Source organism: Metarhizium robertsii (genome assembly GCF_000187425.2).
Source record: "Metarhizium robertsii ARSEF 23 chromosome Unknown MAA_Scf_8, whole genome shotgun sequence".
NCBI lineage: Eukaryota > Fungi > Ascomycota > Sordariomycetes > Hypocreales > Clavicipitaceae > Metarhizium > Metarhizium robertsii.
The window spans coordinates 16,369-29,009 of record NW_011942226.1 but is presented as its reverse complement, the minus strand read 5'-3'; the positions used below and the strand labels follow the sequence as shown (position 1 = coordinate 29,009).

Sequence of the window (12,641 nt, the reverse complement as noted above, 5' to 3'; positions counted from 1 at the left end):
AGGCGGCCGATCGTCATGGGAGGTCGTGCGAAACCTCGAGGGGAGAGGAAACGTACGGCAAAAGCATTAAAATTGATATTAAAAAGAGTGGCGGGGTGTATCTCTTCACCACGTATGGTGCCGTCAGGGCTACAAGTCAGTAGCGGACAGCTTAGAGAGGAGATTTGCCAACAGCGTAACGACCTAACGCGCTCGCTCCCTTCGACTTAGCCGTAGTCAGTATAGGGAGCAGTGGCAAAGAGACAACGCTGAGGCAGCGTATATTACGCTCCAACCACTTGGCAAGGCACAATTCAGTTTGTTATAAACCAAATACTCAAAGGAAGGGAGCTTTGGCTGCTATGTATGTACAGAAAACATGCAACGCCGTTTACGCTACTGGAATATACAGGTGCATATATTTGCCTATGTATGGTTTTCTGGCTCCTCAAGAGGTCATACCTTCATGATAAATCCTACTGTGGAACGTTGCTGGTTTCCTGGTCCCACGACAGTCTAAAACGATGAAACCCTCCTCTTCGTGGACGGAAAGAATCGGCCTCTGCAGCTGCGCTTTAAGTATCATGGACCAGAGCACTGTACGTAATCCCGCGGTAGCTTCTAGGATATTAAACTCGACTTGAGACGTAATCTTTGAACTGAAACAACAGCTGGGTTCACCTCAACGAAAGTGCGTGCGTATGACAAAACATCGTAGGTCAACAATTACTCAAACAGTCTTCGATGAATACTCCGTAGTTGAATTTAGTGGCCGAGAATGATGTTGAAATGCAGAGCCTGCTTGCATTATATATTCGACGCACCGATATGGCAAGTCGCGACACATACATATCCAGCTACTCGACTACGTCGCAATGACATGCAGCATGTCGCTTCCCGCCGAAGTATATTTAAAAGTATTGTCCAACTTGAGGCCACTGGATCTGGCTGTTCTGTCGAGATGCAGCCGGTCTCAAAAGCAGATCGTCCTGCCCATACTGTACAAAACACTGTCTCTACAACTTTGGGGCGGCGACCCGGATGGCAGCAGCACGCTGTTACTGCGGACGCTCAGCGCCAACCCCCAACTTCGTTACTATATACGCGAAGTTGAGGTTGTCAATGCCTCGTCGACGTTGTGGACGTCAGGTCATTCCAAGTTACTGGGTATCCTGCTTTGCAGCATCTTGACGCACCCTGATCGCATCACATCTTTCAGGTGGAAGGCTGGGCTACTGCAAACACACATATTCTTCCCAGGCCTCGTGGCTTTGGAGTGCACGCAAATTCTAAATTGGACGGACGTGCTGTGGGTGAGATGGCATCTTTTGCACTGTCGATCCCTCAAATCTCTTCGTTTACATTTATCGAAGCGGATTTCTCGGCATGCCGGGCAGTGGTTTCTTTCTCAACTCTCTTTGCGGCATGTCAAGGATTTGTGCCTTCAAGGTGCCGATCTGTCGGCAATGAACATTGACGTCGTCGACTCGCTGGAAAGCCTGGAGCTCAAGCTATGTCATGGCCTGGACGCCTTCTTAGCTCGTATGATTTCTCACGGAGTCCCGCAATCACTAAAAGTTCTGAGAATAGCTGGAAATGTCACTCTAAAACGCCTGGAGTGCTTTCTGTCAACTGTTGCTTCTAGAGTTCAGCTTGAGGAGCTGTCCCTCCGCATAGGCGGGGTTGCTGAGACTGCAAGCACTAGGTTTATTCAAGCCATCGCACCAAAAGTTTCCAACCTTGTGCTCGACTTTAGGCGAGACCTCTGTGATCCTCGCACGTCGGTGAAATACAGCATCAAAGATTTTCAAGACATGGTCAGTAGCCTCCCGATGTTGACGTCGGTCGGTGTTGCGCTGGACCTGCGGAACCCGAAGTACATACGACGATATCAACGGACCAAGTTGGAAGTGAGTTATCACATTGTCATTTCCGGGAAGTCGAGCCACTGAAATAGAACTAATGATGAAAATTTCCGGGAAGTCGAGCCACTGAAACGGAACTAATGATGAAAACAGAAAGGTGGTTTCATGGAAAAGTCCAATCTGAAGTGTATTCACCTTCGCGGGCACTGCGTCCCTCTGAAACGGTGCATCGGGGATGCGAAACATTTAGCAGATCCCTTTGCAGAGATTAGCATGTGCATCGGGGATGCGAAACATTTGGCAGACGCCTTTGCAGAGATTAGCATTTTACTAGACCACGGCTCGCGCCTGCGGAAATACAATTTCAAACAAAAATCATATGAGCTTACTGGCGTGTCTGATGAGGAGCGGTCGCAACTAAGTACAGACTTATATGGAATATATTGATGATCATAGCATGCGTGGGCATCAGTTGCTGGTGTGGCAAAATGAGTGCTAGAAGTCATTCAGGGTTTACGGACCCCAAAACTGGGAATAAGCCCGTTTCAATGAACTAACACCACCCCAAAACTGGGAATAAGCCCGTTACAATGAACTAATACCATCAGACGGGCCAAGGGGAATAGTGATATACGCACTCAAATTCTGAGCACAGATACACAGACAACTCACAGGAATAGTGATATACGCACTCAAATTTTGAGCACAGATACCCAGAGAACTCACAGCACTAGCGCCGACGAAGCAGTATTATCGTAGTTATGTATAGGCAAACACATGAAATGATACATACCTTAATACCGTAATTATGTCTGATGCGACCTTCATATGCTTCGTATACGAATAATAGTCTCGCAACGCGAATATCACACACAGTGAGAGACCCATATGGGTGAACTAGCACGTAATGGTCTAACACAAATGCTTATGCTGCTCTGAGTACATATTGACGTATGAATCCGAATTTGATACAGCATGACCTTATGCTGCTCTGAGTACATATTTACGTATGCATCCAAATTTGATACAGCATGATTCTTTTTGCAAGTATCCAAAACATGGTCCAAAACCAAGATGGCTCGTGTGTTTGTTGGGGCGTCACCAAACGTATGGATCAACACAACAGCAAAATCGTGACTCTCCTCGTTCGCGAAACCACCTGTCGTGGCAAGTCTGCCTTATTCTACAGTAGACGTCCAATTTCTAGCCCTTGTTTCAGTGGCACCGTCCCGATGCTGATAACCCCCGCCCCCCAAAACCCCGTCCCGATGCTGATAACCCCCGGCCCCCCAACTTGGGTCTGCAATATGTACCTACACAGGAGGCCTTACTCTAATGGGCAGCTAAAAGTAATCGTAAAATTGCTAGTCATACAGAACTTTATTGAACTGGGATCATCAGAAGCAAAGGCGTATGCATCAGGACATGCTGCTTTGAACCAAGGGTTGGCACCCATGCAATCTCCGCGACCTTCGGGCCCTGGACGGCAACAGTTCCCTATTCCTTTATACACGGCACAGTTGGAAAGACAGCCATACACGTCATCAAGTTGGCCGACGCTGGGAATGATGTTAGTTGAAAAACGTTGCATGTTACGTACCGGGCACCGCGGTTGTCCGGCAGCGTCGAGGCCAAGGTACGCTGGGACTTGACAAGACAGCTGGTGACATTGGGTGTCGTCGGGTACCACCAACATGCTGGTTGTGAAAGCATCCACTTTTTTATAACAAAAAAGAAAAAATTAACTAAGTAACTTTGATGTTTACGACATCGGGTTTGGAAGTACTGTACACACCTAGGCTTATGTCGTAGTAGATTCCTGACTCAGGGCCGGGCCCTGGCTCGGCGGCGTGAATCTCGAACAACGTCGTGTTTGCGGACGCAGTGAACCAGCAAGAGGGATGGGAGCAGCCACCTATCAAACAGTCAGCCCCCGATGCTGAGCAAAAATGCCTTGCCCAGATCCTGCCTCCCCAAGGAAGCGGTAGCGGAGCGGTTTGGACTGATGTGCCCGGCCGGAGAGAATATCCCGCGGGCAGTGGATCGAGGGTCGGATCAACGGGTGCGTTGGACATCATTGCAGGCCAGATGGTCTGCGTGCTACAGTTGTTTACCAGCCGAAATGAAATCATCTCGGCAAAGGACAATGTTTTGAGCAGCGTGAGGGTAAGTATTAGCAACATGCGTATGTCGTAATTGGGGGAATCACCTTACTTATGAGAAATCATACGCCTATTTTGAACGCCAACACTGGCTCAGGGTGGCTACTTAGGCAGCCTGACTAAAATAGAAATCCATTCGGTTGGCTCACGATGATGGACGGTGCAGCATAAAAGACGGCCCAAGGCACTTTTAGCTTGCCGACATATTTTGGTGGAAATGGAACTCGACGGTGAAGGTCTGTTGCATCGTATTGTCGATCTTATTTCAACAACGATTCGGCTATGCAGTTGGGAAGAGAGACGAGAGCTGCAGCCGGCGTTGTCCGTCTTCACACAGTGCATGACTCGCTCCGCTTTTCTAGACTCGGACACGGCGCGGGAAGTAGAGGCGCAGATTGAATGGATCCACCTGTACAAGAGTCAACGAGATCAGTATCCGGCCTACAGAGCGCCTTTGGGAAACGACTTGGTGCCGGTGGCGGAGGATGTAGATTGTTTATGGCCCCGATTCGCCCACGAAGTCCTCGAAGGCGCTTGGGCCGTCGCAGATATGTTAAGCGTTCACCCGCCCGTGTTTTGGAGTGAGGTTAAACGAAAGAGGAGGAGTTCATGCACTTCTGAAAGCCATCTGGTGGACTTTGAGCTTGCTTTAGAGTCAATTGAACCACGGGGAGACACATCTGAAGAGGAAATGGATGCAGATGCCATAGAATATTCATATGCATACTTCTAGATTGCTCGACACACATGGTAGAGTAAACCAGGTACTACGAATTCACGAGAAATTTCATTACTATTTAAAATGCCTGTCCTGCTTGTATTAATAATAGAGTCTCAATAGGAAGGAAATAAACCAAAGTGTCTCTGAGTTGCTGGGCCGCCATTCTAAGGGGCGGCGCAAACACTTGATACGTGAAGAATTAAAGCGGCCATGTACACACCGGCCGGAGCTTTTACATTCTAAGGGGCGGCGCAAACATTTGATACGTGAAGAATTAGAGCGGCCATGCACACACCGGCCGGAGCTTTCAATGCAATCTTGATGCAAGCAATGTGTCTATTTTTGAGATCACGATGATTGCCCGGGATATTCTTCAAAAGTAAAGCTAAATTTAGTGCCGCGGGATGAAGTTTGCACTGGCTATTAATAGGCTTCAAGCTTTCTCTTAAGGACCGGCAACCCAGCTTGGAATGCCGTTGCGCTCACGGTGCCTTCACCCCTAAATTCTATATGCGCACAACACGGCGGACTGAACTCCTGGAGAGGGAAAGAAACCTTGTGCTACAACAACTTTTAGGTACCTCGAGTGGTTCATCGGAATTGTCCGCCCGTCCAAAGAATCTACAGGATTTTTTTCTTGACCTTTATCGCAATGATAATAGCAAGGTGGGGAATGGAAAGGCGGTGGAAGTTACCGAGGCAGAAGGTAAAAAACTTCTTAATGCGTTGCGAAATGGCGGAGAGGACGGCATCGATACATTTCTGTCTGGACTATCATCGCATGACCATGCATATGCGACGGCTCTCGGCAAAGATTTCGAGTGGTTGAGGGAAGAGAAATTTTCTGAACGAGAAGATCGGCTGAAAACACATTTCGTGCGTTTTTATAGTGATCACAACAAAATCGCCAAACGGGGCGCCGAGTTGGATGTGATCTGGGGCAGGCGCCTTCTTGCCACACTTTACAAAGGCGAGGTTGATGAGTACCTAATGCTGCTTCGAGCAAAAAATGTCGAGGCGTTTGAGGGCGCCAACAGCATAGATATCGAACGGTTACAAGCGCAACAAGGGTTTGAGATGTTGGCGCAGGAGATCGACGTCAGCACCATATCAGGTGCGGCACAGGGCCTATTCAAAAACAGATTCGTCCGATTCGTTCGACGTCATTATTACGCTGAGCGAGGTATAAATCTAGATGACAGATCCGTCGTAGTGGATCTTTTACGGAAGTTATATTCCAAGGATTTGCCCGATTTTCTTGGCGGATTCGCATCGCTCGCTGGAGTCGTATGCACGCATCAGCATGGAGTCTTACCCAAGACATGTCTGGGGCTCCTGTCCGTGTCTGAGTCCAAAAAGAAGAGAGATTTCGAAGCTCACTTCAGTGAGAATGAGGTGGCCGGATTTTTCGGCAAAATAGAGGGCTTAATAAACCTGGACGTGGAAGTTGCCGAAAAGGACTCCGTTCTGGTAACTGACCATAGCGAACCTGTACAAGCTGCAAACGCAGTCGGTGATGTTAACTCTGACACGCAGCATTACCGCGGAACGAGAGGTCGTAAAGACGCAGAAAGCTGCATATCTGATGTCGAAGCACTCCCTCTCGAGCATGACAGCCATCAGAGTTCAGGGACAGCAGCTGTTAATCGTCGTAGACTCGGACGCCAAGGACAAGGGCCGGTTAAGCCCATTCCACAGCTTGGAACCGGAGAAACGACTAGGGCAAAGACTAGGGCACAGACTAGGGCACTGGAGGCAAAACAAAAAGAGCTGCCAACCCAAGATGGTAAACTTACCGACCCACACAGGGCTTCGGAGACAGCGTTGGGGATTGGGGTTGTAGAGAGAGAGCCAGTGCAAGAGACTGTTCAGGACGCATTCCCAAAGGTCCATATCACAGACGAAGCTTCGTCTACTTCTGACCAAGCAAGCAGCAATGGCCCCAACAGGCGTAAGCGCAAGGTGGAGCAAGGCTCCGTATCTCCTCCCAAGGAAACGGCGATCGCGACTCCATCAACAACGAGGCTTACAAGAGCCATGAAAGCCAAGCAAGCGGTAGGAGCCGAAAAGTTGCATGCTGAGATTAGCGAAAGTAAAACCATAGACTCGGATGTTGTCAAGCCTGTCGTTTCCACAAGCTGCGCAATGAGTGATGTGCTCGTTCAAAAGGATTTTGCAGATAACGACGAATCTGAGCCTAATAACCCGACCTTGGTTGCTTCCAGAGATACTCCTGAAATTCGCCGGTCAGAACGTTTAGGCCATACCAACGAATCTTCCAAACCTTCGTGGGCGAGTCAAGAACAGACTACAAGCAAAGAATCCTCAGGTCAAAGGTATTCCTTGCGTCAGCGAGTCCAGAAAGATGTGGTAACGTCTGGGGGGGCGCAGGTCGTCAAGAACACGTCGTCAGTAGCTCACCCAAGGCAAGCTAAATCCATGACGGATTCTAACTCGACTACGGTGCGGCGGGGCCCCGAAATGCAACGAGATCCGCCGCCTATTGCTCCCCCGATTGAATCTGCTCGGGACAGAAGAATGTCAGAGGATATTGGCAATCTGATACAGATGCAACTGGAGGCATTTATGGAGGTAGACAGTCCGCCAGTTGAGGAAGCTCGCCCGGATGTGCCACCTCCCTTTGATACTGCCGCAATGCCACCTGCTGAGGACGTGGGGATGATAGACTCTCAAAATACAAGCAGTATGGTGCCTGAAGACGCGAGGATACGTGGAGTGACTCAGAAAAAGACCCGATCTGTGTTGGGAAAATTGGTCGGCAATATCAGAGGGGAGCCCAAGAAAAGGAGCAGCATTCTGGGCCCGGGGCCTGACGGAGGAATCAGGAGGAGTGGCAGACTTGCAAAAAATGCCAATAAAGCCAATAAATCCACAGTCACGGCTATAGAAAAGGCGCTGAAAGAAGCCGAAAGCACGGGAGGGGAAACTGTGTTAAATTGTGATGCCAAGGACAAGGAGGCACCCCCCTTGGATCAGCAGTTTGACCCGGGCTTTTATTCTACGCCAATAGGCAACCCACATGAACCCCAAATCGTTGAGGAAACAACTCATCTAGAAAGTAATAACAACATCATGCCATCAAGGCTTCGGAACAGGGACGGCGCAAACGGAACAGTACAGAGGGCTACAGCCCGGCCAGTGAGGCGATCCAGACGGATACAGACGCAGGATGACTTTGGAAAATTAGGGAAAATGACCGACAAACGCATTGACGACCGCATGCGAGCCCGCAGAGCACAGATTGCTGCGAGAACTAAAGCAAAGCTGGGGTCGAGAAGGGAAGAACTACTATATCAGCTGATATCCGAGACAATAAAGAACCATTTAGCCAACGAGATCAGTGAAAGTATGCCGGCATCGGAGAGATTGGGGCCAGCACACTTTTCCAAACTTCCCGAGCTGATTGCTAGGGAGGTCCGTTCTGATCCGGTGAAACTCGCCGGTTACTACATGGCCACATCCTTCCTGATTCACAGGAAAAAGATTGACCAGGATCAACTTCCCGAGTCTGCGAAAGAGATTCTGCAGCCGCTTCAGAATCTTTTAAGAGATAAGAACTATCAGCCGTGTAAGCATCCAGACCTCTCCTGCCACAGGATGGAGTGCTTTGAGCAATGGTACACCTTGTGCGCGGGCCATTCAAAGAGGACATTTAAGTCGTTTGCAACCAAGCACGAAATAACGCAAAAGAAAACGCTCGGGTCGAAGTACACTGGGAAGGAATATGACGTAAACGAGCAGTTCAAACGTAAATTTCATGCGAACATGAGACTATTTAGCGCAAAGAAAGCGGACTATGAGCTGTTAACTTGTTTGGTCAAGACTGTGGACATAATGTTTAGTAGTGACAGCGGAGGTGAGCAAACGAGAGAAACATCAGTTGTCAACGCCATGGATGTGGATGGGCAGAGCGATTTAGATGTTCAAAAGGTGGCAAAGCAGCGGGAACCACACACTACGGGCCGGGGTGGTCGCCACATAACTGTTAGACCTCGCTATCGACCACGAAGTCGGCCCAAGTATCGGTCAGTCCCCGAGAATGGAGGGGGCGGCAGTGGCAGCGAAATGGTCACAGAGGTTGGAGAGGACAGCAGGCAACCCTGTGAAGCTCTCCCAACACGTGATCAGCTTCTTGAGGAGATTGCCACATTGAAGGCCAAGATCACGCAGTTGACAAGCAATACAACGATTGTTCAAAGCCAAATACAGCAAAATGAATCACTCAAAGTGGGCAAAAAGAGCGTGGAACATGAAGAGCCAGCCCCTCTTGAAACGGAAAGCCAAACCATTAACCCTGGTGGAGCTCAACTGGCCACGGTTATCGCCGATTTGCTGCCGTGTATCTTTGTTGATATTAGAGAGAAGTATGAGCTAGCCAGCAAAACCGACGAGGTTCAAAAAGCTCTGAAAAACCAGATTCACAGGAGAAGTATGAGCTAGCCAGCAAACCCGACGAGGTTCAAAAAGCTCCGAAAAACCAGATCCACACAGAGGTGGAGTACCAGATGCGCGCAATCGATGGCGGAGCTGGTATCTACGAGAAGTACTGCCGGTTTTATGATAGTCTGCCGCCTTTGGAATCTTATCTGGAACACGAGCATGAAAGGACATTGCAGGGAGTGACAATTGTCATGCAGCAGTTCTTCCGCTCGTTGAATGGAGAGGTGGCGGACGCCGACAAAATGAAGTCTGGGCTGGAATATGCCGGGCTTAGTGGCGACATCATGTTAGAAAAAGAAATGGAAACCTTCTTCTCTGTGGAGTATCGCAGTGTGGCAAGCAAGAACACGAATGGTTCTCCAATGTACCTCCAAGCCTTCAAAGAGATTTTGCCGTTGATGCAATCCTTATGGAAGAACACCGAGAAGGGGCGGATTGACCTTGAGAAGAAGACCAAAGAATGCTCCACGTTGGAGGAGGAGCTGAATAAATCCAAGAACCAAATAGAGCAGATGAAGGATTCGCAGAAGAAAGAGCACAGAGGGCAAAGCAAACATCCGCAGGGGCCGCAGGTGGAGTTGCAAGTTCTAAAACCAAATGCCGACAACAAGGGGAGCGTTGAGTCGTACGACGTTATGAAGGATTCGCAGAAGAAAGAGAACAGACGGCAAAGCGAACATCCGCAGGGGTCGCAGGTGGAGTTGCAAGTTGTAAAACCAAATGCCGATAACAAGGGGAGCGTTGAGTTGTACGACGTCGAAAAACCATCTTTGCTACTACTGAGAGATTATCTGGAACTAGACTTGCCTGGCGAAGAAAGAAGTAAAAATGCAGACCAAGACATGAAGGACAGCTTGAGAGGACTAGCCAGTCTCAGTGTCTTGTCTAAGTTACACCAATTGAAGTGCCGGCCTGGATGCCCAAATTTCGAGAAGTTCGCCAAGTTTGCGGTGGGAGGAGGGAACGAACTGGAGCCTATCTATTTTGAGAGTTGTAACGAAGCGTTCCGAAACATCCTACCTGTAGAAGTCTCGAGAGGCAAGGGAGCAATCGCACGCGGTTTGGAAACTGTAGCTGGGCTGCAGGAAACCGAGAGAGTAGTTTCATTACACAAGAAGCAAACAAAGATGTTGACAGACGAGAAAACGGACCTGAACGAACGCTATGTCGCACTGGAGAAGAAATCTGAGCTAGCCGAGAAGGAGTTCAAGTCAACATTATGTTCTGCAGGATTGCTGCTAGGGTCGTCGTTGAAAACGGAACCAGCGGGCGCAGAATTCAAACTGGAAGAATCATTTTTGAAGGGAGGGAAGCGAGCTGACCGAAACGTAATCAGATGTTTACACACCTTGTTAAGCCCGTCGTGTCCATGTGGCCGAGATGACAATTACTGGTCTACTTTAGACGCAAGAACTTATGATCAAGGGAATTTTGCACAATGCAGCAAGCAATTCCAGGCCTCACTTCCCAAGACAATTGAGGATGCAATCCGCCCTGAAGACGCGGCTTGGTACAACATGCTTTCTGCGATGACAGGAGCCGCAGAGCTCAAAAAGAAACTTCAACACATGGAAAGCGAACTCCAACGCGCAAGAACGAGACAGAAAGAGGATCATGGGGCCGAGGTGAAGAAAGCCACACGCAGAGCATCCCTTGGTGTGATATGGTCAATTGAGAAGCATCTGTCGCTCACCCTCAAAGGGGACAATGATGCAAAAGTCACCGAGAATCTGGACAATATATTCTCGTGGGTAAGAGGTCAGGATGGAAACATTACAGATGGGGGTATTCCGCTACCCGTAGAGTTTGATAGCCTTTCAAATTCAGAGGCACCCGACAAGCTGCTTCGCCAGTTAGTGCAGGTACGGACCTTGAGGGTCTCACAAAACCAATCACAGGAGGAAAAGAAGAACCTGATTCGGGCCTGGGAAGCCTGCTTCAATGAAAGGTATCCAAAAAAGCATACCTGGACTTTATCGGAGATCAGAGTTTACATAACGGACCACAAAACGGAAATCGCTTCTTCAGAGTTTAAGAGTGTGCAACCCTCCGCGACCAAATCTATCGAGACTCGTGCCCCTGAGTCCAAGGATTCCGAGTCCAAAAACTCGCAAACCTCAGCAAACACAGTCGCACAGGATGTGCACCTGAAAAACTTGGAACAATTACGGGGGAATTACGACGAAGCCGTCAAACAAATAGCAGTCGCCCAGGAGCAGCTGAAGCAAGCAACCGAAGTGGGCGATACATGCCACTTGCTCCTTCATGCGTTGTCCAAGTACCTAGATGGATCCCTGACGCAGACGAAAGACATCACAAAGCATCTCCCGAGGGAGCTTTTGGCTAGCGAAGATCATATGGACGAGCTGCATCGCATCTTGTCCAATTGGTCTGGGAAAGGCATTCTGAAAATCAAGCAATGCGCCGACACCAACTGCAAAGCCTCCTACTTGCACGGTTTGACCCCATCTGTCCCCACCGGCAAAGATAACAGCACGACCTTGCTTTCAGTGGCGGAAAACCGCAAAGATATCACGGTATTCTTCTCAGTTTTGAAGATTTGGAAAGAAGTCACATTATTTAAGAGTGGTCTCGAGGCCAAGCTGACCAAGGAAAGTGATGCTGCAAAGGAACGGGAGACGAGGTTAGTCTTTGCCAGCCGCCTCTTGCTACGGAGATGGCGGTCAATGAAGGATGAGCGCAAGAAGCAGCAGTTAGAGAAACGGGCAATCCGGGCTGATGCTCTGGTGGAGGAGGAACTTGCAATATCGACCAGTGGACGTCGCAATGACCAACCTCAAGTACAGGAAGAGCCACCTGGCAAGGATGCCAACGGATCCGGCAAACAACCTCCCATCGGAGGACCGGGCATGGTACAGCAAATCCTCAACAAAGTAGAACGCCTAATAGAAAATGCACAGTCGGCAACATGGGTGAGGATGGACCTAAAAGCGCAAAACATGGCATCCACGTGGCTTTATATTTTAACAATGAATAAGATGACGATTGAGAAATGGAAACAGAACTCTGTTTATATTTTAACAATGAATAAGACGACGATTAAGAAATGGAAACAGAACTCTAAAGATGACGATGAACAAAGGCAAGTTCGCGAGCAAGCGAGAAATGGAGGTTTGGGCCCCGGCATAGTGTTTGACTGCGTGACAAACGCGACGAACGGTGTATGGAAGAAGTGGGATGAAGAAGACCGCAAGAACGGCGGCTTGTGTAGTGCAGACGGACCGGTTGAGCAGAAAATGCGACGGTTCTTGGCTATACATCTGGGCTGGCAGATGGAGCTTGCAAATGAAAATCCTGAAAATGAAATGGAAGCCACAATTCTTAATTCAGCCGGGGTTGAGGAGGCCAGCGGTAAAACTACGCGTGAGGGGGTTGAGGAGGCCAGCGGTAAATCTACGCGTGAGATTACTGTGAGGGGATCATGTGACCTGC

The 12,641-nt window shown here is 49.1% G+C and overlaps 2 protein-coding genes across 2 annotated transcripts; both read left to right on the top strand.

Annotated features, from left to right (window-relative positions):
- Positions 1–866: 866 nt before the first annotated feature.
- Positions 867–2,291, top strand: MAA_11419 (uncharacterized protein; the record flags this gene model as incomplete). Its single annotated transcript, XM_011413413.1, has 2 exons — positions 867–1,889; positions 1,998–2,291. The coding sequence occupies 2 exons, from the start codon at positions 867–869 to the stop codon at positions 2,289–2,291; spliced, it is 1,317 nt and encodes a 438-aa protein (XP_011411715.1).
- A 2,946-nt stretch (positions 2,292–5,237) lies between these two features.
- Positions 5,238–12,636, top strand: MAA_11418 (Heat shock protein Hsp70; the record flags this gene model as incomplete). Its single annotated transcript, XM_011413412.1, has 3 exons — positions 5,238–9,177; positions 9,240–12,544; positions 12,625–12,636. 3 exons carry the CDS (start codon positions 5,238–5,240, stop codon positions 12,634–12,636), a joined length of 7,257 nt encoding a protein of 2,418 aa, XP_011411714.1.
- Between the last annotated feature and the right edge of the window lie 5 nt (positions 12,637–12,641).